The sequence below is a fragment of the Parus major genome, chromosome 1A (assembly GCF_001522545.3).
Source record: "Parus major isolate Abel chromosome 1A, Parus_major1.1, whole genome shotgun sequence".
Classification (NCBI taxonomy): domain Eukaryota; kingdom Metazoa; phylum Chordata; class Aves; order Passeriformes; family Paridae; genus Parus; species Parus major.
Genome location: NC_031773.1, coordinates 64,792,100 through 64,816,203, shown reverse-complemented (window position 1 = coordinate 64,816,203; position 24,104 = coordinate 64,792,100). Strand labels below are relative to the sequence as shown.

The 24,104-nt window shown below is 37.4% G+C and overlaps 1 protein-coding gene across 1 annotated transcript in view; it reads right to left on the bottom strand.

Annotated features, from left to right (window-relative positions):
* SMC1B (structural maintenance of chromosomes 1B) overlaps nt 1–24,104 on the bottom strand; it is a 31,635-nt gene that overhangs the window by 6,056 nt on the left and 1,475 nt on the right. Inside the window, exons 2-21 of the mRNA XM_015628588.1 lie at nt 23,465–23,653; nt 22,817–22,929; nt 21,893–22,096; nt 21,256–21,494; nt 20,523–20,781; nt 19,412–19,552; nt 17,552–17,634; nt 16,880–17,087; nt 14,432–14,617; nt 11,492–11,671; nt 10,342–10,488; nt 9,625–9,762; nt 9,035–9,151; nt 6,556–6,662; nt 5,650–5,791; nt 4,743–4,888; nt 3,570–3,723; nt 2,086–2,184; nt 1,065–1,221; nt 170–324 (exon numbers count right to left, since the gene is read on the bottom strand). Of these exons, the coding sequence (XP_015484074.1) occupies nt 170–324; nt 1,065–1,221; nt 2,086–2,184; nt 3,570–3,723; nt 4,743–4,888; nt 5,650–5,791; nt 6,556–6,662; nt 9,035–9,151; nt 9,625–9,762; nt 10,342–10,488; nt 11,492–11,671; nt 14,432–14,617; nt 16,880–17,087; nt 17,552–17,634; nt 19,412–19,552; nt 20,523–20,781; nt 21,256–21,494; nt 21,893–22,096; nt 22,817–22,929; nt 23,465–23,653 (3,164 nt within the window). The remainder of the gene's footprint in view (nt 1–169; nt 325–1,064; nt 1,222–2,085; nt 2,185–3,569; nt 3,724–4,742; nt 4,889–5,649; nt 5,792–6,555; nt 6,663–9,034; nt 9,152–9,624; nt 9,763–10,341; nt 10,489–11,491; nt 11,672–14,431; nt 14,618–16,879; nt 17,088–17,551; nt 17,635–19,411; nt 19,553–20,522; nt 20,782–21,255; nt 21,495–21,892; nt 22,097–22,816; nt 22,930–23,464; nt 23,654–24,104) is intronic.

The window sequence follows — 24,104 nt, the reverse complement described above, 5'->3', positions numbered from 1 at the left end:
ATACTTTGGCTTATTGCCTGGTCCTTCCCTGACCCTAAACTTCTGTCATCATTATTTCTGTAGTTTTCTTCTTAAGGATCAAGACTGTCTTTGGAAGCCAGTAGTGCTATTTTATTCTAGGTAACAAAGCATCTTTGCCTTTAAAGCAAAGCCCCTGAGTTTGACACACCTGAGCACTACTGCTCCTGCAAAGCCTCTTGTAGATGCTGTCAATGGCGATGGAGGCATGCTCAAAGCACCGGGTAAACAGCTCATATCTCTTTTTTTTCACTTCTTCAAATTCCTGCTTGCATCTTCTGGCCTCCTTTCTGCTGTTCTCAAAAGCTATTGAAAAATAAAATCACAGGAATTACTCCTTAAGAAGTCTTTGAGCAAATACACAGAACAAATATATAATGGGTACCATGAGCAAGATCAAAGAAAATATTTATTGTAGAAAAAGGAACATACCAATATAGTGTGATTTTCCTTCCATGTTTCAAATCGAGACCCCACAAACCAGCAAAGTTGTAATGTGTTCAATCTGCTCTGTGCCACATTTATCTGGAGCAAGGAACAATGTCCTTCTCTCCTGTTCTTCCTTCTGGGAACCAGGCAGCCCTAAGCAGCACCAGCACTGACCTGGTACAGCTCCAGAACCCCTTAAGTTTCTTACATAGTTAATATATTCAAAACTCTCTGAAGATAGTAATCGTTTTGCAGAAATGCTCATGTGTGAGTTTTGGACAACATGCACAGTTCCTTCAGTTATGTAAGAAAAATTTAAGCAATTGTAACATTAAAGTCGGTACTCTCAGAAAGCAAGTAAAAACACTTTATGATGTCATGTGGGGAACAAGTATCTTCCCAATCATTCAAACCGTTGTCAACAAACTACTGCACACTCAAGTGTATGTTAAAGAACTGTTTACGTATAATTAAAAAGATAACCGAGGATAAACACTTAACCACAAAAATATATCTTAATATCTGAAATGGGCAAAGCCAGCAGGACCAACCCCAAGAAGAATTTCAATTAGGGGTAGAATCACAAAAGTGACTGACATGAAAGACTCAAGTGTTACCGTCTATTGATTCTTGGAACTTGTCCCGAGCTATCTGTAACTTCTCTCCTGCTCTCAGGTTTGGAGCAGCTGTCTTCATTAATGTGACCTCTTTAGATTTGATTTCCTGCTGCATTTCCTTCACATGATCCTCTATATCTTTATCAGATTCTAGTTGCTAAAGAAAGAAAACCAATAGAGCAATCTAATTTGCTTTTAGACCAACACATTTTAATACATACAGCAAGCACTCACAGTTCCTGAAACAATCATTAATAGCTTTAACTTGAAAAACAACTGATGCCACCCAGGTCTTAGTTCTTGCAATGAATCTACCAGGCCCTCACTCTTCTTTTCCAAGACCTCTAAAAACAGGGAGACAATTATTTTCCCTCAATTCCCTTTTTAAAATACAACATGGGAGCAGGATTAGTGCTTCACTCCTTGGTTTTTGAAGAAGAGGTTCTCAGTAAATTCTTTGAGGTAAGTTCTACTGATGACAGATTCATCCTTTGCTCTGTTCTTCTGACATTTAACTATTTTCTTCAAGATTAAAAAGGAAAAAAAATTGCAAAACCTGCTGAGAAAATGTGGCCTTATGGGCTGTTAGGGAAGGATGGGAAGCCTCAGTCTCGGCAAATGCCACAAAGTGAACAACTCCCCCCAGCCATCCTTGGGTTTTGAAGTTTTGAGTCTTAACATATATAGTTGGAACTTCAAGGCAGAAAGTAAAGGAAGAAGGGGAAAAAAAAATAAAAATTAAGATTATACTAAGTCTCTCAATGTCATTTTTGTGGTTCAGGGAAGCTGTAAGTTAAAGCCAGTTATATGGGAAGCTGCCTTATCTAGAGATCCCACACATCAATGCTACATCATGAGTACAAAACCAGAGCACATAGACATGCACTTCATCTTAGCAATGGTTTTACCAAGTGTCAATTTAAGACCAGGGTGAAGAACAAAATAAACAACAAATGAAATATCTTTCACAAAAATAAAACCAAACACTTAATCTCTTATAATTTCAGACAAAAAAGATTACCTTTAGGTCAGCTTCTAGAGTACTGTAGTCTATCTGAATTCCCTCTTCCCTTTCATAGATCCCTGATAGAGTCTGGGTGTCTTCTATTTCAGTTTCTAGCTAGAAGAGGAAGGACATTCCAACTCAGAAACACAACAGTTAACTTTAAAACACTAAAACCAATTCATTAAAAGGTTTTAAAATTAGAAGACACTGGTAACATGGCATGAGGTAAACTTAATCCATGGCTCTTCCCCTGGACCAAATGGAGTGAACAGTTAAGGCTTCATGAGCCTAATTAACACACACACCTGTAAATGAAGATGAAAACATCTGCTGAACTCAGCTTGAAGCTATGTTAAAAGCAGCAACAATCTGTTTATTACGTATGTACAACTCTGTACATACTGTACATCTCCTGATTGGAAAGATGTACACATCCTGATGCCTCAATCCCTTACAAGGGAAGGCTGAAGTGTGTAAACTGAGGCATTTCTTCCTCTTTCAAAAGAATCAAGGAGCTTGAGTATGGCATAAGCAGAGAATCTTCTACTCCCTCTAGCCTGAATTTCAGTCACTTTCCCTCAAATTAAACATGTGCTATCTCTCATTATTCGACCCCTTTCCCACCAAGAATCTTTCTCAGAACTAAGTCTTGCTGGTCTTCTCAGTGAGGTTAATTAAGAATCCACATTGTCATTCCTTCTGCTCCCTGCCTTGGTTTCCTCTCTTCCTTATTCAGAAAGAGTGAGAGCCGAGTTCCTACATCCTCTGATCATTACCATTTCTTGTTCTTTCTCTTCACTGACTGTCCACCCCACCTCACTGCCTGCATTTTGTCTGCTGCCCAGTTCACACCTATCCTATGGCAAAAATACTTTTCTAAGGAATGGGTTCAACAAGACTCCTACCAAATTCACACATTTGTTATAAGTTCTTCAAAACCCACAGTTCATTTCTTTTGTAACAGTGCAGGAAGATTGTTTCTCCTCACAAAAGGTATGTTGGAAAAAGAGGGAAAATGGAGACAAATAACAAGGGACAGTCATCAGATAGAAGGAATGCTTCTATTTTAGCCTATCTCTGGTTTCTCTGAGTATCTACAACTGCTGAACTCAAAAGGATGATTTTCTATACAGCATTTACATTATGGATGATAGACCAAATATCTCAACTCTTGCACATAACATATTAATTTACATTTCTGAACTGATCCCTGTGTATCCTCTTACTTATCATCATACCAATTTTCTTTTACCACAAGATTTTATATATTTCACAAGAGTCTGTTTTGAGCACAAGCAAAAATATTTGCAAACACTACTTCTGTCTACAAAAATAAATTGCTCTTTCGAATGAAAGAGACCTAGATACATAAATAGAGTGTACTGGTTTGAACATTACTACGTAAGAGAAACAGTCCTGTAGGGAAAGAAAAAGAAACTTTAAATTCATGAGTAAGTGCTCCTCCAGAATATCTATCTTCTTCTAAACACTTTATGTACCTCTACTTCACTGATATCATCCAGTGATCCAGACAGTAGCTTGATTTTCAAGTCCTGCACCTTGCATTCAAGCAGCAGATTATGTCGCCTTAATCTCTTCTCTTCCAGAGATGTTTCTAGAGCTGTAGCTTCCCTCTGCAACTTTGTGGCTTCTCTACATGCACAAAAGGCACAGTGCAAAAGTGAAAACATCACTGCTAATAATATCCACAGAAAATAAATGCAGTATGGAAAACAGATTCCAAACACCAAGAGGGCTGTTTCCTCCGCAATAACCCCCATCAAACATATAGGAAAATGGTGCTGTACTTCTGCTGTCCTCTCCATTCTCCCAAATTACTCCAAAGGAAGCCTCAGTTGCAGTACACTGCCAAGTTCAATGAAATGCACATTCAAATACCCATATTTCCTAATTACAGCCCAGCTCTGTTCTGTTTAACTCTAGTTAACATGTATGGAGATTTGATTCCTTAACATGTAATCAAGTATCTTTTATCATTACTTTCCTTGAAACAGCTTGATTCTTTGCAGCCAACTCCTCTGATAGCATCAAGATTCCCCAAGTTTTCCTAGACCTACTGTGCCAACATGATAGGGTTTTTAAACACAGCAATGACTCCTGATTAAGGGACATCAATAATAAGCAAGCACAATGGAACTGAAGTATAAACTGTCCACACAAAGGAGTTGATTTAATGTAACAGTAGGACATAACAATGACCTACAGTTAGTACTAGTTTATTGTATTCAACACAAGAAAAGTGTGGAAAATAGCAATTAAATCAGAAAATAAAAATATTCCCATTAGTCAGATACACTCTAAAACGAAACGGTCAAACTACAAGGGAACTTCACATGCCCCCAGTCAAGCTGCAAGCTACTACACACTCACCACAAGAGATGAGAGATCTGTGGTCAGAGATCACAGTGAGATCTAAGACTAGGCAGGTAATAAAATAATTCTATATGGTTTATGGGATGGCTCTCTTGAAATACTCTCCTTCACACACTGAAACAATGTTAAACTAAGGCACACTGTAGTTGCAAATCACTATGTCTCTAATAAATCTTTCACAAGAAAACAAAACAAGAGAAATCCAAACACGTGATCAGTAAATCCCTCCTAAATATTATCCCATTAGTCATCTTCCCAGGAGTAGAATTAGGAATTACCTATTAAGAGTTAACACCATCTTTCTGAACTCTTCAACTTCATTTTGACTTTTTGTAAGCTCAGATTTATGAGCACTTAATCTATCCTTAAGGTGCTGCTGCTCCTCCAAAAGTCCATTCACTTTTTTTAGAAGATTTTCCTCATCCTGCATAGAAATATTTAAATTTTTAGCCTCCCACCAAGAATCTTGATCTGGAACCTCTACTATACAGAAAGGAGTTAAAGTTTAAACCTGTTACATTCAAATGTGTTACAGCACAAGATCTGAAGGGCACTGGGGAGGTGGGTTTCCCCCCCACTTTGTGGCAGTTTTATACATTTCACCTTTTGTTTTTTGTTCAAAGCACGTATTTTCTCCTTCTCTTTTCTGTCAACAAGCACAAGCTTGTTTCTTTAACAAGCAACATCAGCACAATACAGGTAAAGAACACTGTGGAGGAGGAACCCATACATATTACTTCAACTGAAAATCTAAATTGGTTTTAGCATTATTTGAAATGCATTAGTGGCTGTAAATTAGCTTAAAGATGTAAAGCACCAGAGTTGCTTGCTCTTACTCATAAAATCTGCTCATTCTGAGCTGCATGCTGCTGGTTTTATCTATAGATGTATGTTGCCTTTTCATATCAACTGAACAAAGTATAAAATAATACTGTACAGACAGTAATCCAAAACTTAACTTTTAATAAGCTTATTTTTAATAATAAATAAGCATCCAAATATGGCTGTTTATTCCAAGGTTCAAATGCAATATGCATCTACATTTTTCTAAGCAATTTCAAAGTCAACACTGAATTAACCCCTTGAGAAATTAATCCACAGCACCAAATACATTTATTCAAAATTGGAACTGAGAGGAAAGAATACATTGAATTACAGAGACAGAGAAAATGATTTTATTATTACCTTCTGTAGCTTGATAATCTCAGCTTCGTCTTTATGAACCGTCTCCCTCAACTTGCTGACTGAGTTTGTTAATTTTTGTAGATGGCCACGGTTATACTCCAGCTGAATGTTCAGTCGTGTTCTCTGATTTTCAAACTCCAATCTAGTCAAAGTACAGGATTTAAAACCACTTCTTACAAAGCAGGCTATAAACTGTGATTGGACTCTATTTAGATACCATTACTGTATCTTCTATGTGAACACAAAAATCTGCATTACATTGATTTACTACACCACATCCTGTAAATATATGAGAAATCACAAAGATACAGTGATACTGCTCAAACAAATACAATATAGAATATAGCCACATCAATATGGAAAGTGACACTTGAACTTCAACCATCAGTTCATTTTAACATTCTCCCTCTAAGATACAAATCTGTGGTGCAGTGGAGACATGTCTGTGAGAGAGACACTAGCTGAGGTTGCCTGTGAAAAACTCAAGAACCTGTTTTCCTTGTAAGAGTATATTCTTCTACCAAACTCCCACATCTTACACCCAGTTTTCCTTAAGATTTTTCACACACAAGTGACCCTTCATGCTATTCTCAATTTAGGCTAGTACCATTTTTCAATGTGGGTATTGGAAAACTATTCTTCATTTTTTACAACAGTGCTACCAAAACAGTAAATGTTACCTTTCAAGTTTGTTGTGAGCTGTCACTGATGCCATCTAACAAACCCAAACCATAGCAGTGATCTAACTAATCTATAGCAATGGTCTAACTAATCCTTACAGTGACAAGGAGAGCCTTCTACATTCTCCTAGGACTTTGTGTTTTCTCCTGTGAGGGCGTTTTTCAAGTACCAGTGTGCCCAATCTAATACCAAACCACTGGTTTACATTTTAATGACATATATCACCTTCTCTTATCAATCTCCTCTTGCTGTCTCACATGTTCTTGTTCATATACACGAATATTTTCTATACCAATTTCTTCACAGAATTCCCGGAAAACAACATCTTCAACCTTTGAAAACGGAAATGGAACAAAAAATGATTATAGTATTTTGCAACTCACAGATGTAAAATATTCAATCACTTCACCTACAAACTGGATTTTTAAGGTACTTCAAGAAAACAGCTAACAACTACTGAGAAGTGATTTGTACTTGAAATTTTCAAGTAACACTTTCAGTCCAAATGCCAGACATAAGGCATATATGTGCCTATGATCTACTAAGTAATTCAAATCTAAGCTCTTCTTGACAACACCCAGTCATTCTGAAGACAAAAATCATCACAGTGTAACCAGCTTCCCTGGTTTTGACTGCTGTTCCCAGACAGCTAAGTGTGCTCTGTTTATAGAAAAGTCATAGCAGAAACTCTGCCAGGGAGTATCTCATTTCCAAATTATACAGCAGATACTAACAAAAGCATCAGTCAAAACCAATTCTAAAATTTTTAAGAAAAATTTAAACAGGCAAATACTAGGTACAGTGTATATGGCTGGACTTAAGGAAGAAACAGCAACAGTCTATTTAAAAGGAAACCAAATGGACTGAACAGAATTTTAAGAGAATGCTGCAGGTCAAAGACTGGTATTGTTTATATTGTTTTAGTATTCAGGTTTTTTTAGCCAGGTATCAAATACTATATCAAACCAAGTTATATTATCCAAGTTACAATACTCTGTGGAAACTGATGATTGGTTCCAAATGATAGCCTCTATGTTTTGGTTTTTTCAGAACAAGCAAAAGAAAAGTTCCTGTATCTGGAATTCTTATACAGTTAACCGTCAGCATCTTTCTCAGTGTCTGCAGGTGACAGATATCTGCACTCCCTCATGCCTGCACCCCAAGCAAGACAGAGAACAGGCAGCAATTTTGGCTTGTTCTTATATGCAGAATTCCAGTCATGGATTAATCTCAGACTGACTAATGAGAATGGGTCAAAAGCACGAACTAAATTACAGATGTACGATACAGCCTGAGTTACTGCAGACAGTGATGAAGAATCTCTCCTTCAACAATATACATTTACACCAGCATCTGAGTCCTGGGCTGTGAATTTTCCAGATAATACTACAGTACCATTTTTCCACAGCTTACACCAGACCTTGTTTGACAAGAGTAGGAACAAAGGTAACTTCAATACACAGGTAGAGATGAGGTGTGCATTTCCCCAAATGAGCAGTCATTTGTCAGTAGTGTCAGTCATTGCCTGCTCTAGTAGAACACAGCAAGAAACCCTGCTTGGCATTGTGTTAGGTTTTACTAGCAGTCCCCTCACTAAATGCCTTTAGTCTCTTCATGACAACCCTGCTCTGCAATCTTTCCATTGTCTGTATGGACTATTCTGGGGACTACTGGAAGATTAGTAAATGACAGGGAAACTGAGGGATGGGATGGCAGAAGTGTCTACGCAAAAAAACCTGAAAAACCTAAGTGGCAGATCACATACCACAGACTTTTCCTGTTGCTGATAGGAAGCAGACAGGAGAAGATTCTAAACACAAAAGCTGTCTAGTACTGTAACAGAAAATTAATTTGTACAAGTGGGGATAGAACAAGATCTCCAAGCTCTCCATCCCTTATACCTCAAAAGAGAGGGTGAGCAAAGAACACTGTTAAATCCCAGGCTAGTTCCATCTTCCATGAACTGGACTCGAATACAGGTATACAACAGTCTTAAAAAAACCCTACAAAATACCAAAACAAGCCCCAAAAACACAACATGCAAAAAACACAAAAGAACCTTCTTCCCACCTGAGAAATAAAAAAACAAACAAAATCAGAAGAAGAAAACCTCTACAGAAACAAAAAAAACCCCAAAACAATGAAACAAGAATTTTGCTGACAATCATCACACACACCTCAGCCACACTCCCAGGGTAATCACAGCACAGAGAAAACCCAAGAACAAATACCAGCTACTTCCCAAGAGAAATGAACCTTCACACTATGCTATTTTTCATCTACTTTGTAAGCACATAGGCCATCCCCCAGACATGTCACTGGTAGAGTTCAGAACAAAGCCCTCTTGCAGTGCTGAGGACTGTTTTCAGCTCTAGAAAGCTGTATATATTAAGCATTCATCTGTTTGAGACATAGATGGATTTAGTTTTGGTTGGATTTGTGTTTAGCACTTGACAGTCACAGAACTTTGACTCTAAGGAAGCTGATTTGCAAAGCTATGACTGGTATACACTAACATTCTCTGTTCACAGCTACCTTGGTAAGAAAGGCAGAGGAGATAGAAAGGTTGCTGGAATAATTTGCAAGCCTTGTTTTGACAAAGCAGTTTACAAAGTTAGAAGTTGCCCAGGTCTAAATATCAGTAAAACATAAGTTTCTGTAGTCCAGTATCATGAACTCTCTAAGCTCTGACAGAAGGCATTACCTCATTAATATTTTTCTGAAATTCTTCTATTTTTTCTTTTCTTTGTACTATTCCTTCATTCAGCATATCATACTGAGCCTCAATATTTACCAGTTCACTTTCCAGTTTTGATTTTTCCTAGATAGAAAAAGATAGTAATTTTTCTTAATAGGGTGATCAACTCTCTAGAAATTAAGAGACAGCTCTGTTCCAGGTTAGCCTTTTTTTCTGATTAAAAACATAGAATATTTTCTTCTCAAATGTCACTTAACCACCAATACTCCCAATCTGCATGTAAGAATTACAGCTTTAACGAGCAGAAAAGCAAACTAAGTACCACATAAAGCACACTTTGGCATACAGACTTCTGAAGGCTACTAAATGATAAACCAAGCTTACCAGAAATTCAAATTTTAAAACCACAACAGAAAAAGCTTCATGTAAAGTACTCTGCAATTTTGTTTATTATATTTTATCAATTCCTTGGTTGTAACTGCTTTATGTAAAACTTTAACTAAATAAAACTATGTAAGGAAATAGTGTTACTTTATTAGCAATTGCAGTTTAAAACAATTATTAAACATGAAAATCATAAAGACTTAATATTATACCATGAAGAGATTAGCAAGATGTTTCTTCCTAATAAGGTCTAATTCAGCCTGTGAATATTTAAGTCGTGTCTGAGTTCCTTGGCACTGAGCACGCAATTGCTTCAAGTCAGCCTCCTTCCGTCTGGTCTTCATTAAGTCCTGAGAAAGTGTTATGGTAGGAGAAAAAGCTTTTTAAATAATTTTCAAATAGTTCAACTTTTATTTGTTTTTCACATTTTAAAGCTAGCCTCACTGATGTAGGCCTCATTCAAGGTAAAGGCTGACAGGACAGGTCATATTCAGTATTAATATTGCAATGAATTTATTTCTCCCACGAAAGTATCTGCTCACAGATTACATTACAACTCTATGCCTCCTAAAAAAAGCCAACACTAAAGGTATGACAAATCATTTTACACTGGCAGGTTTTGGTTCATGCCAACATTCCCATGTTGACACAATCACATTGTCATTTTCACTACAAGCCTTTAGGTACTCAACTTTTTACTGTAAGGAGCTTGGACCAACAGTGTTGTCCTGTGTTTTCACTTGCAACCTAAGAACCACAGCTAAGAACTGAGACACAGAATTCATTATTAACAAGAGGATGAACAGCTATTATGTCCAGTCTGCATCTTCTAGAAGATTTGCAAATTACATTTTTTAGAAAATGACCTTCCCAGAGGCGAATTAAATTAGAGCATGACTTTTGCAGTTAAGTGCTTTTAAGAGACCTACCTTTAACTCATTAATCAAGCTATCTCTTCTTTCTTTCATTTTACTCATTTCTTTCTCATCCCAACATTTAGCTTTAAATCTTAAATCACTTGATCCTCCAGAAATCACTCCAGATTTCAAAAATAAAGTTCCATCAAGAGCCACTGTCTGGAAGAAAACAAGTTATATCCAAATAAATCTGAAAAAAATCCCAGCCAAAATATCCCATGCACTAGTGCCCAAGATATGGTAGTTAAACAAGTAACTACCACATTTGAGTTGGACTCAGATTTTTCTTTTTCTCTTCCAAACCTGCTAACAAGAGACATGTGAAGTAAAGAGAAAGTCTGTTGTTTCTCAGTAGTAATCATATTTTGGTATTAGTGTAAATGATCAGAACATAAAATGAAATTGTATCATTTCCTTGCATATAGTCCTTTGTACTACACTTGCACTTAAAAGGTGTAGAACAGACACCTTTCAAACTTGTTTTTTTTACCATGTTGAGCAGGCAACATGGTAACAGAGTAAGGGCAAACAGCTTGTTTGTAGAGTGAAAGTGTAAATTTTAGTAAAGAACATGAATGTTTTTGTGACTTTATTTCAAGTAAAAATGACTTCACACTCACCTTCAACTTAAAGCTGTCTTAAACAAAATTTTAGAAGGCTTAGTAAGCAAATAAAATACTGTCTGCAGCAATAGAGACAGGAATAAGAAGAAAGAACTACAGGAAGCAACAGAGAAGCTTCCAGTCATTGACAAAATCCATATCTATAACCAAGAGATTCTGGCAGATATTTTAAAAAAATTTGAAAGCATTTCCTTAAAGAGAGTCTTGCAAGATTAAGTCTGTATTTTTAAGTAGGACAGTTTTAGAAGCAGGGTTATCCATCCCTCCTACTCCTCATCAAAAGGACCATACCAAGAATCCTATTCGGACACCAACCTTTAATTTGCCTCCACCTTTTCCCAAGAAACTGCTTCAACTTACTATCAGAGGAAAAATACAGCCATGTGAAGTATCTAGTGATTTGTTTCTGTGGGATTAGACAGCATAGTATGAACTCTGTGTTTATCTGCAATACTCCAGCTTGTTCACAGAAGAATTATTTAATGACATCAAATACATAACTGCAATGAAAATATATGCAACAAACTTCAGCCTCTTACTTTCAGCCTCACTGGTCCATCAAATGCAATGTGTTTGGCTTCTTTAACTGTTTCACAGATCAAGGCATTCCCACTCACAAACTGAATCACTTTTTTCAGTGGAGCAAATTGCGTTTGTACAACATCCACCATCATTTTAGCTCCTTTTATCTCCCTTAGCTTCTCATTAATTGGTTTAACCTGTAAAGCAAACAAGCAGTGTTTAGAATCCATGTTGTTACAGCACAACATGTTCAAGTCTGAGTAGTCTGGGGACAGGATGTACAGATCAATGAAAAAGGGAGCTCCATCACTGCAAGACTAGAAACAGATCTGGGGTTTATGTTCTCTGTCCACCATTGTCCTTCAATCTGTATAACCTAATGCATTACTATTTAAGATGGCATTAAGATACTATTGTATAACCTGTGCATCAAATCAAAGGACACCAATGCATGGAGAATAAACAAGAGAATTCATGCTCTGTGTGCAGTTGCAAGGCTACCACCTTGCCCAGAGAAGCTGTGGCTGCCCCATCCCTCCAGGTGTTCAAGGCCAGGGGGTACAAGCAACCTGGTCTATTGGAAGGTGTCCCTGCCCATGGCAAGGGTGGAACTGGATGAGCTTTAACATCCATTCTAAACCAAACCAGTTTGTGATTCTATGATTTTTGGGGTCAACGAGACATGGTTGGATAGTTCCTGTAGTTGGAGCAGTGCCACAGAGGGATACAGACTTTTTGGGAAGGACAGGTGGGGTGGGGACGAGGAGCTGAAGTTTCCCTTTATGTGAGAGAACAGCTGGAATGCATAGAGGTTTGCCTGGGGAAAGAAAATGCACCATTTGGGAGCTCATAGGTAAGGACTTAGGGGCCGGGTAAAGGTGACAGTGGAATGGGTGTCTGCTACAGGCTGCCTGATCAGGAAGGGCAGAGGGATGAGGCTTTCTACAGACAGCTGAAAGGACAAGAAAGGGCACAAGCAATCCATATCATTCCTGAGAAGCACTGATGACCAATTCTTTGTCCAAGTGACAGAAGGTGGGAACATGAGGTGTGCTATATCCCATACTCAAAAGGGAGAGGCTTGTAGGGGATGGGAAAGTCAAAAAGCAGCCCTAGCTGCAGTAAGCATGACACAGAAGAAAGAGTCCAGCATCCTGAGAGTAGGCACAAGGGTGAAAGGCAAGCTCACAGCCCTGGACTTTGGCCTCTTCATGGAACAAGGCCCCCAAATGAAGACAGGCCCAAGAATCCTGTTCAGTGTTCAAAGATCAGCTCCTCCAGTCTTAAGAATGTTAACATGAGCAGGAAGTCAAGCAAAAATGCCACAAGGATAAATAAACACAAAAAGGAAACAAAAGGTGGAAGCAGGAACACAAGCAGTCTCATAGGAATACAGAAACACAATCCAAGCATGCAGGTAGGTATGAGGTTAAAAAAGCCAAAACTCAGATGAAACCAAATCTGACAAGGGATGCCACAGAAATGGTGTCTGTAAATACACTTTTGGCACTGTAAATACACAGTCATAAAAGCAAGACTAAGGAAGAGGTGAGCTTGCTACTGAATGAGGCAGGGGCCTTGGTGATAAAGCATATAGAATAGATTGAGATACTGAATTCTTTTCACCTCAGTCTTGCAAGACTAGCCTCTGGGAACCCAGGCAGGAGCCCAAGGGGGAGTCTAGAACATAAAGACATTGCGAGAAGAGGATCGGTTCAGGCAAACTTAAGCAAATTGAATGCATGTAAATGTGCAGGTCCTGGTGTGATGCAACCAGCAGAGCTGAAGGATGTCATTACAAGGCCACTTGCAATGTACCTTTGAGTGAGAACAGCAGCTGAACTGAAAGAGGTACCTAAGTGTGGCAGCGGCCTCAGGGGAGACAAAGAGTTACATTGTCCCACCCCAAACCCCTTCTGAAGGGCGGCCCAGGTGCTCTGATTGGGTTTCAGTCCCTGGGGGTTCTCCCTTGCTGTGTTTCTGATGGTTCCTGACCCTAAACTCCACCCTCGGGGGTGGGGACCCTCAAGAGTTCTGTCCCTCAAAAACCCCTGCTGTGCCTCTGTTCGGGGCTCTCTGTTCTGGACCTGACTTTGTTCCCATGCTGAATAAATGGTTTCATGAACGGGAGCCCGCCTCGTTGGTGTTTGATGCTGGTCCCCAGAATCCTGCTGCTTCCCTGGACAAGATCCTGAAGTTGCGGGCGGCAACACCTAAGGATTAGGTGAAAAAAAGTGTCTCTCCCGTGCTCAAATAGGGGCAAGGAGGAGGACCCAAGGACTGTCAGCTTCGTGTTGATTGTGGAAAAGCAACTTGTGGATTGTGGATAGAGCAACTTATCCTAGAAAGCAGTTTCAGGCATATGAACACAAAATCTTGGAGAAGTAGCCAGCATGGATTCACTAAGTCAGTCATGCAGGATCAGTAACAGCCTGACACAATAGAAATTACTGGCCTGGGAGACCAGGGGAGAACAGTGAGTATTTCCCACCCAGACTTCAGAGAGGCTTTTAACACTGCCTCCCCCAAGGTCGTCATGGAGAAGCTGATGAAATAGGGTCTGGATGAATAGTGAGATGAATTGAAAACTCTCTGAACAGACAAGCCCACAGGGTGGTGACTGGTAGACAAAGCCCAGCTGGAGGCCAGTAGGTAGACATGTCAATACTGGGATTGATCCTGTTTAATGCCTTCATTAATTAACTGGATGATGGGAAAGAATGTATCCTCAGCATTTGCTGATCACAAAAAACTGGGAGGAATGGCTGATATGCCCAGATGTTCATGCTGCCATCCATAAGGACCTCAGCTGGCTGGCAAAGGAGCCTCAAGAAATTCACTTCCCAAGTCCTGTGCTTTAACACTTAAGCCGATTTTAGTTAAACTTAAATGAACCAGTATCAAGACTTGTAAGTGTATTAGCTTGCTGGTGACAGGAAAAAGAAAAACAAACTTACATCGAGGTAATCCAAAGCAAGAAAAGTTTCAGGTTCAGCTCGTTCTTGTTTTAGGAACCGAATGCAATCTCTTGCTGTTTTTTCAGTGGCAACAACAATAGCAGTCATGTATTTGCTGAATACCTTGGTAACAGCAAGCTGGTATTTTTTATGAATAGGATGACACAGGTCAAGTAGTCTTCCAAACTGAAGATTAAAATACAGAGAAATACTAATATTTCAGATATATAAAATGTTTTTGCATACAAGATATATTTTCCTCTTAGTGCTTCAGTATTACATATGTACCAGCTGCCCTCTCTCACAACAGCTGTACATCAGAAAAAGCCAGAGATCATAGCAGTCATCAGCCCAACTTAAAAAGTCTGCCTTCAGAATATGGAATGATCCCATTTTTTCCTCTAAGGTTATAGGTACATATCTATGTGTTACTGAGAATCACTTTCACACATTCCTAGAAGCATGCAGAGCTAGCAAAGTTAACAAAGTTATCTAAGCAGGCTTTTTGGCGAGTAAGAAGTATCTAACACTAAGTAAGATCTTAAAATGTCAGTAACATCTTAAATAAATAGGCCGGTTACCTGCAAAACGGCAGCAAGAGGTACCATTCCAGTTTCAACCCCAAAATGAGGGAGCATGAAAAGCATAAGAACTACTTTCCTTGTATTGCATAGTCCAAATAATCTAGCCTCTTTTGCCATTTGTTGAAATAACACCTCCAGAGAGAAAATGAATTATAGTTCTTTGCTGTACATGCTCCCTAAAGATTTTTATTTCTTTTCTGTAATTATAGGCAGAGTTGAGCTTTTTCTGAATGATCGAACCTACTGATGCACAGTCTGAACATTATTACCTGTGAATTCATGCAAAACAAATTTTCCTGCTTCTTGACATATGGCTACTCATCTCTTCTTGCATATCTACAGTTTTATTATCAAATTCAGTACCTGCAGAGTGCACCCACCGTTATAAGCATGTTTTAACAAAACAGAAGCTGTAAGATGGAAATAGGAATTGAACATTTAGAAGCTGTCATTTTTTGCCCATGAAATTCAGAAGACCAATGCAAAGATTTCCTTCATTCTGCCAGCAGACCAGAAGACAAAATGTGTCTTGACCCCTCTATCCTAAAACTGTGATTTAGGTTGTGTTCACTCATCTGGAATTAGTACACCCAAGCATTAAGGAGCAGTTCAGAAACAACTGTGTTGCCTCAGTGCACTGGTGTTGGCAAAACAACACAAGGGTAGGAACAAGGGTAACTGAAGCAGACAGCACTAAAACCTTCCAGTAATAGGATAGTTCATGCAATTAATTTGACGTCTCATTTTTGTTAGAAACCATCCCATCTCTAAGTACACTTAAATTTGCAGTTCCTACAGGAAAAATCACAGAATATTCCTCAACACCTACCTTCCCTAAGCCAAAAAGGCATCACCACCTGATCCAGCCCTTTTCAAACAGGAATATAAAACAGAGTGAGCAAAAAGAGGTAAGCCAATCAAGTCTTTGATTTTTTTTAGCACCACCTTGCTAACTTGGATGAAAAAATTCTGAAGAACAGCTGAAAAGCAGATTTCTTACTCTTTGGAGAAAACAGGATCAGATGCTTGCCATATTCTGAGGTTTTTGCAAAAGACCAAGAAGCCAAAAAACAACTGAAAACATTTTACTTTTCATGTTCTAAAGGCAACACTGGAAAGTTGGGTAAACATTAAAAAAAAAAGACTGCCAGCTTGCACATCTCAAATGACCATGTATATCAAGAGGGATCAATTACACTGAGTCATACTCAGAGGCCAACTATTTAACTAATTATATTTATTAAAAATTTCCTATTTGAAGTGGTTTTTAGTGTTGGAGTCTATCTTTTTAACATCACTAGAAAGATATAAAGATGCTTCATACACCAATTAACGTATGCTGACAATTCAGAATCAATAGACAAAACCCTTAATGGCATTACTGAAGTGTAATTTAAGGAAAATATGTAAACAAACCTAACTTATAAGCAAGGACAGATCATTTGATAATATAAAAATTGTCATTCAGAAGCAGTATTTGGAATTTATTCTGGAATAAATGGTCTCATTGCTAATCTTCCCATTCAGTTGCTCAAAATAACAAAGTCAAAAAGGAGGACAGAAGAAAACAAAACCAAATAAGGAAAAAATGAATTAATTGAACATCACTAAATCACACAAGAGATCAAAATTACTGTTTGATGCAAGCAGTAATGTCTGTATTTTTTGAACCTGTGAAAAGTAATGACAGTATATGCTACAATTCTTCCAGTAATACTATTTCGTCAAGTACATTCAAAATCAAGAACAAAATTTAAACGATATTACAGACTGTCCAATTTACTCCAGCTGCTTACTCAGTCTAATGCAGAACTTTTAAGTCTTAACTCCAAAATAAAGCATTTAAATGAGGCCATTCCATTACCACAGAATCCGGATATAGCCTTTTTAGACTTTCCAAGATCTCTGCTCTCATCTGCTCACGCCTTCCTTCATGGTAATCAATTTTGGCATTCTGCAGTTCACCAACTGTTTTGTTCAAGTCTTCGTTCACTTCAGCCATTCGTATTGTTGCATTCTCAATTTCCTTAGCCAGCACTTCCTCCTGCTGTTTTTTTTCTGTTAAAGATGCACTTTGAACAGAAGCAAAAATAAAAAGCAATTCACAATTTCATTTATACACACTTTCAGTATAAATTAAGGTCATTCTGCAGTCACCTAACTACACAAGGAGTAAGTATCAGGCAGAAGGCAAGACCCAAGCTTTGCTAATACACAATGTAAATATTAATGCTTTCTAGACCAGCACAACTACAAAACTGTCCTGTTTCCTTGCTCAGAATTTGTCCAATAATAGTCCCATCCCACTGTAATGTAACTTGTGAGAAATTACAGAACTGATTCAAATGAAACATGGATTAGTCATCATACTTCCTACTTTGACAGCTTAAGTGACTGAAATATTAAGTAAAATTAGTAAGACTTCTAGTTATTATTAAAACCTCAAAGAAAGTAATTAGAAGGAAACAGAAACCTGCTGTTTTGAAAACGATTAACACCCAAGAAATCCAGTTAGCTTTTAATTTTTTACACATACATGCATATTTTAGTATATTCTTCCAACTTCTCTATGCGTTTTTCATGCTCTTCTACCTGTTCCACAGTCTGTTTTATGGTTTCCTATGCAGTCACAAATAGAACGTGTTAAAAATAAACCAGAGAAAAATGACAGTTTTAAGATATACAACTCTACATTCAGAACAAGTACTGAGATAGGTCTTTTCTTCTTTATTGCCATTTTATGGTGAAGTAACAGCATCTCTTTTGCAACAGTGGGTGCCAAGCTGAACCTGAATAAGTACTACTGGGAAATTATTTTACCAAGGCCATTATTAGATTTTCTATATTCAGCTACAGTTCAGGGAAAGACTTTTCAGCACAGAGAATCATGACACCAATAAATAAAAGAAAACTTTAAACAAAGAGCCAGGAAATTATAGTCTTGAAACAGAAGATGTGCTGTTCTTGGCCTTGCATCAATAGCTTTTTCCAAAGAAGTTGACAGTTTTCCAAACTGACACAAAACATTGTAGTAAAAAAACCCCACCAATGCCAAAACAAGAACTTTCAATTACTCAAATTTATTAAAAACACATTAACTGAAGCAAGTGCAGAGGAAAAAAAATACAGCTACCTACACCGTTTATTAAGCCTTAATTTAACTCCTGAACTCCTTGTGACCTTTTAAATAGTTCTAGGGAGAGCTAACCTCTTCTTACCCACTGCAATGCTCGCATATTCATATTTCATGCACTCTTAAGTATTCCTTATTCCTTTCTCAACGACACAATGAGACTTGCTCAATTTAAGAAGCACAGGCAATGGAATTTTTTTCATTTTTACATACTAACCAAATTTTCCTGATAGCTAGCAATTCAAAAAGGAATAGTATTTAATAAAGGAAAAGTGGATGCACAAATATTAGCTTAGCTATTATGGTAAGGATAATTTTAGATCCTCATAAATCTGGAGCAAAATATAGACTTTTCCATAGAAAAAAGTTTATATGTTCAAGAAGGAGGTGTTTGGAACTCTACCACTCATAAAGTCTCATATGATTCATTTCTAAGCTTTCTAAACAGCAGTCTCCTTCAACCTTGACTGTATCTAAATGCTGAAGAAATGCATGTTGACTCTCTAACTTCTTAATAGGTGATAAAAATGCAATTTAGCAGAGTCTGAAAAAAATCAAACCACCAAAAACAAGTAGAAAACCCAGAACACCTAACAGGACAAGGTTTCCAGCAAAACAGAAATCATCAGCTGAGCTTCTGCCCTTTTCATTTCTATCAGAAGCAAACATCATGCACAGTAACCAAGCCAGAGTGAAAAATGTACATATTTTATTGTTACATGTTTGGATCTGCAATGATAAAAGATACCCGAATCAAAATAACTGTAACTGTATTCACACAAAAAAACTGCCTCTGAAGTGCAAGAGAACAGGGGACACTGAGATTTTTTCAACTACAATACATTCTAACACACAACTGACCCTAAAACCATCTCAGCTGTGATCAAAATACACCTCTGCAGGGAGTGACTGTCATACACATATACAAAGGCAGTGGGACACCTCAGAAAGACTACACTTACAAAACCAGAAACTGATGACAGTTAAGCCAACATTCTGAATAATTGTAAAATATCAGAGCCAAAGCTTTCAAATCTAAATCCTCAGTGTGGGCCCACACAAACTATTTCTGAACAAATTTAGAGGCCATTTTGCTAAACCTGCTGCAATACAGAGACTGAATTAACACTTGCAATGTACCTTTTCTGCTGAGGATTTTATTACATCAGAGCATTGAACACATTTATATACACAGTTATACCAGAGGAAGGGCAGAGAGATGTTTTTCTCCTAAAAAAACCAATTCTAGTTTGATACAGATACCTCAATTTCATTTTTCTTCCTGCGATTAAGTTTCAGCCTTTCTTGATCTCCTTTATCCTCCCAACGAAGTTTTTCTAGCTGCTGGGCTAGAGTAGCTACTTTCTTCCTTGCCATTTCCTTTAGCTCTTTGTACCACTCCAACTGAACAAAAGGAAATTAAAAAAAAAAAAAATCACTCCTTGGAAAGTGAGAAGACTCATGTTGTTACAGCCTTAAGTAACTTTACCTACCTAAACTTCATAAAACTACCCAGTTCTCAAGAAGACTCTTCTAGCTAGTGACTGCATTTTAACAAGCTGTGTTTTTTTAGAGTAAGATTCAACCCAAAGCTTACACCTAAGAGTTCTCAACAACAGTCTTTTTTCAGCCTTCTCTATTACTCTTTTTGTTCAGGGAACCTTATAGTACTTCCCATTCAATCTGAAACTTAACAGTAAGTTTTTGCATAGCCCAAAATTAGTGCAGTATTTTCAGCATTCTCATGATATTAGAAAAATTCATATAGTAAGTGAAATATAAACATTTTAACAAATCTGCTAAGTGATAACTAACTGACCAAACACCTCTAAAATGCAGTGCAGGAATATTCACAAACTAAAGTAACAACCCTGCAGGTTCTCCATTAATTGATCAGAAACTACTTTAAGGAGGAGACAGTGGAAAAAAAACCTATCACATAGTTCTACAAACATTCATGGCCATATGGTTGTAAAGACAGCTTCTTCTAAAGTAAACTCACTATCAGGGGATGTAGCCTTTTCCTTCTCAAATGAGCTACCCCAGTTTCAGACTCAGACCCACAGCAGATGGTATGTATACTACAAGGTCTGGTTTACTTTTCTGTCTTCATTGGTTTTCCCTAATTGATACAGCAGATGAAAAGCCAGTTCTCAAAAATCACTCACCCTGAGACCCTCACAAATGTTTTCTGCCCTACCCTTCCACAATATAGCATGTGTCTAAATAAAACTTAGAATTTTTGCTTTGTTTCAGTTCGAGGGCAAAAAGATCACTAAAAATCACAGATCATAGCACAGAAACTGTTATTTCACCAATCTGGAGTATTTTTGGACTTCTCTAGCAAACAGTACTTTTGGGCCTCCAGGCTCACCTGACTTTCTCCCAGCTCAATATCTGCTGCTCTCTGCATTCTCTCTTCTTTGGTTTTCTCCTCAAATGCTCTCCATGCCCTCTCAATATCATTCAATTCTCTCTCTAGTTCTTCTATGTTCTGCTTTTCCTTATTACAGGATTTCTCCTTGTCCCTTAGAGATTTTTTAGACATTTCTACTTTCTTGATTTGGTAGGATGTGTTTTCCTTTGCTTTTATATAGAGAGGTCTCTGCTGAATCAGTGATGCTTCCAGAGTCCTAAAAAACAAAACCAGAAACAAACCCAAAACAACCAACCTCCACAAGACACAGACAAAACAAAGCCAGATGAAAAGGGGAGAGAGGGAAGACAGAAAAGACACCCCTCCCCCCTGCTGACCACATATGCAAACTATCAGTTTTAAAATGTAAAATTGGGACTTACACTGTGGGTGTACCCATAGAGGATTTTTTTTTTTAAAACCACTGAAAATAGTAATTTTAGAAGTGAAACATAACCTCCTAAATTTTAGTATCAAGCAAATATTTATATAATGAAATATGTATCTAGGCATGGTAGAGGAGGTAAAAACCATTTCTGGATTTTACTTCAAAGAACTGCTAGGAAGGACCTGACTTCCACATCACTGGGCTATCACCCAAATTTTTACCAGGAAATGCACACCTGCCAAGAAACTCCCAGTGCAGATAATGCTTTATTCAACTATCACAGAATGTGACTGAAAAACCTACTTCATTTCTTTTTCCATATGCTGTTGGTCCCTGTTTAGTACCCCAAGCATTTTTTTCTTGACTTTAAATGAATCTTCTGCAGTAGAAAGAGACTCTTTCTTGATATAAGCCTCCATATTCTTTTCATCCAAATTGTTTTTCAGAAAGTCAACTTGTTTTTCATTGTGATAAAGCTGAAAAAGCTGGAGCTGTATCCTTTCGTCCTCCAGTTCCTTGATTAGCATCTGGTAATGCTCTGCCTATCAACATAAAAATTTAATTTATAGTTTATAAAAACTATTTTCCATCATTAGCAGTCTAACTTCAAGCCAAAAGTGATGTAACATGACGTACAAGTAGCTGTAATTCCAGTAATGGTCACTAATCATAAAACTCAAACATTTAAGTGAATGCTTAATTAATTATACTGGCAAGCCTATACTTTCTTTTATTTAGATTACATGTATTCCTCTACCTTTTCAAATTATACTGAATTATTATCTAGTATGCCATACTGAAAGAAACTACTAGACTAAAACCAACAGAAGTTTGTCAGCTTGTTTCATTGGCTTGTTGTGTTTTTTTAAGCACTATTGAAGTTCAGAAGAGATGCAAAATCTGGCAACTTAGCATGAAAAATTGAATAACTTGAAGTTACCTCCTCTTTTTCCACCTTTGCTTGTTTGCGTTCTGCTGCCACACTTTTTTTCTTGTTATAATTAAACTGTGCATCCTCTTCTGCTTGCTGCATTTTCTTCTTCTTTCGTTCATAGTCCTCAGCATATTCCCATGAATTACTAATTTGCTCAAAAAGTTGAGTTCTCTCCTTTGGCTTTTTCATTGCAATTGATTCTACTGTTCCCTAAACCAAAATTGAAAATAAGTAAGTTATGCAGCACTGTAGGTGAATATGATGCCTTTTGAATTTAAGAGCATAATGTATAGACCTCTGTATATATTCATGGTGCACACAGCTGGGGGAAATGCACCTAGATTTAAAGCCAAGGAAAAATTTAGTGCCAAAATGAGGATCACCTAGCCACTCAGGTTTCTATTAATTTTCCTGTAAAAGGGAAAAATCCATTCTTCCTTAGAGATTTTTGTCAGCAACTCTAAGGAAGATGATTTTGTGAAATGTATTATTCATCAGAATCTTAAGGCCTATGTCATTAAATTCTAGGAAACTAATAGCTGAATAGAATTTTCAACCCCTTAATCTTAAAAAAAAATCTTTTACATTTTAATGCATCTTTACTAGAAGAAATGTTTTAAAATGAAATTACTTTTTTGTAGCACTCCTACAATTAAATACACTAAGTATTTATACACACCCATACTTTTTTATATATTGTGAATAACAGAAGCACTTCTTCCAAATTAGCTTCATTCCTACTAGTGTATGCATCTACATACAAACCCCATTAAGTATTATTTTGTACTCTTGTAGATCTGGGCAAGGTCAGGAAAAAGTATGTTGCCTTGTAGTTGGCTAAGGGTGCTCTCATTTCTATACAATACTTAACTGTGTATTCTATAAAATAACAAGAACCCTTTTTCTTTTGAAAGTTCCTTAAATGCTCACCTGAAAAATAAGGCAATTCCTGGCCTTGACAAGAATGCCTACTTTTTCAAGCTCAGATATGTAAGCAGATCTGCTGACAGACTTGTCATTGAAAAGAAACTCAGTGCAACTGCCTAAAGGAGGAAAGGAAAAAAAAAAATTACTGCTGAAAATGGCTACAACAAAAAAATCCACTGGAAAATAATTAAACTACTGAAATAATTTAGCTAAGCAATTGTCTCAAAGATGACAAGATATTTCAATCACTCATTTATTCCTTTCAGTAATTTATTTTTTCTGTTTGAAAACTCTAGTTTCTAATTTTAGTACTTTCTAAAGGAACTGGCATAACCTTGCTTATGGTGTTCACACCTGCAGGAAGGTGTCAGACCCCATTTCCTAGAGCCAAAATCATCTACAGATCCCAAGGAAATATCTAGAGACAGCTATTGAGCAAAGAACATATAATAACTAGTTTAATTTTTTTTTAACCAATTAACCCGAATATATTTTTTTCATTTATAACACTATTAAAATGCTATCTGAAAGGACTATACTAATCTGCCCAACTATGAACTAATATTGGACATCTGAAATTCCAAGTTGGGTATTTTCTGTCTCCATTTCTTTATACACCAGACAGTACATGCAGCAGAAACTACTACCTACCACGGATAACTCTTGAAAAAGTTTTTTCTTCCCCGTCTTCCTCACAACATACTATCTTCACACTAGCTGTAGAAGAAACAGGTTTTCCAACATGTGCTCCATGAATAAGTTCTCCAACACTTTTAACTCGCAAATTTGATGTCTTTTCACACACCACAAAGCTAACAGCATCCATTATGTTAGATTTTCCTTAAAAAGTAAAAAAATTAAGACATTTTTGACATTACATAAATGGAACCATTTTATTAAGAATTAAAGACTCCACAGATTTGCCAAATTCTTTGAGAATTCTATTTCTAATTACATATCTTTTTACTCTTTTAGGAAGAAATTATTCCCTGTGAGGGTGGTGGGATGGTAGCACAGGTTGCTCAAAGAAGCTATGGATGCTCCATTCCTGGAAGTGTTTAAGGCCAAGTCGGATGAGGCTTGGAACAACCCAATCTAGTGAAAGGTGTCCCTGCCCATGACAGGGGGGCTGGAACTAGATGAGATATGAGGTCCCTTCTAACCCAAACCACTCTACGATTTTGAGACTTTGAGGAAAAGATGTTGCACATAATAAACATTTTAAAGATGTAACACACTGGTAGCAGAAAATAAGCCTGTCTGTAACAAAAATTATGACAAAACTGATTTA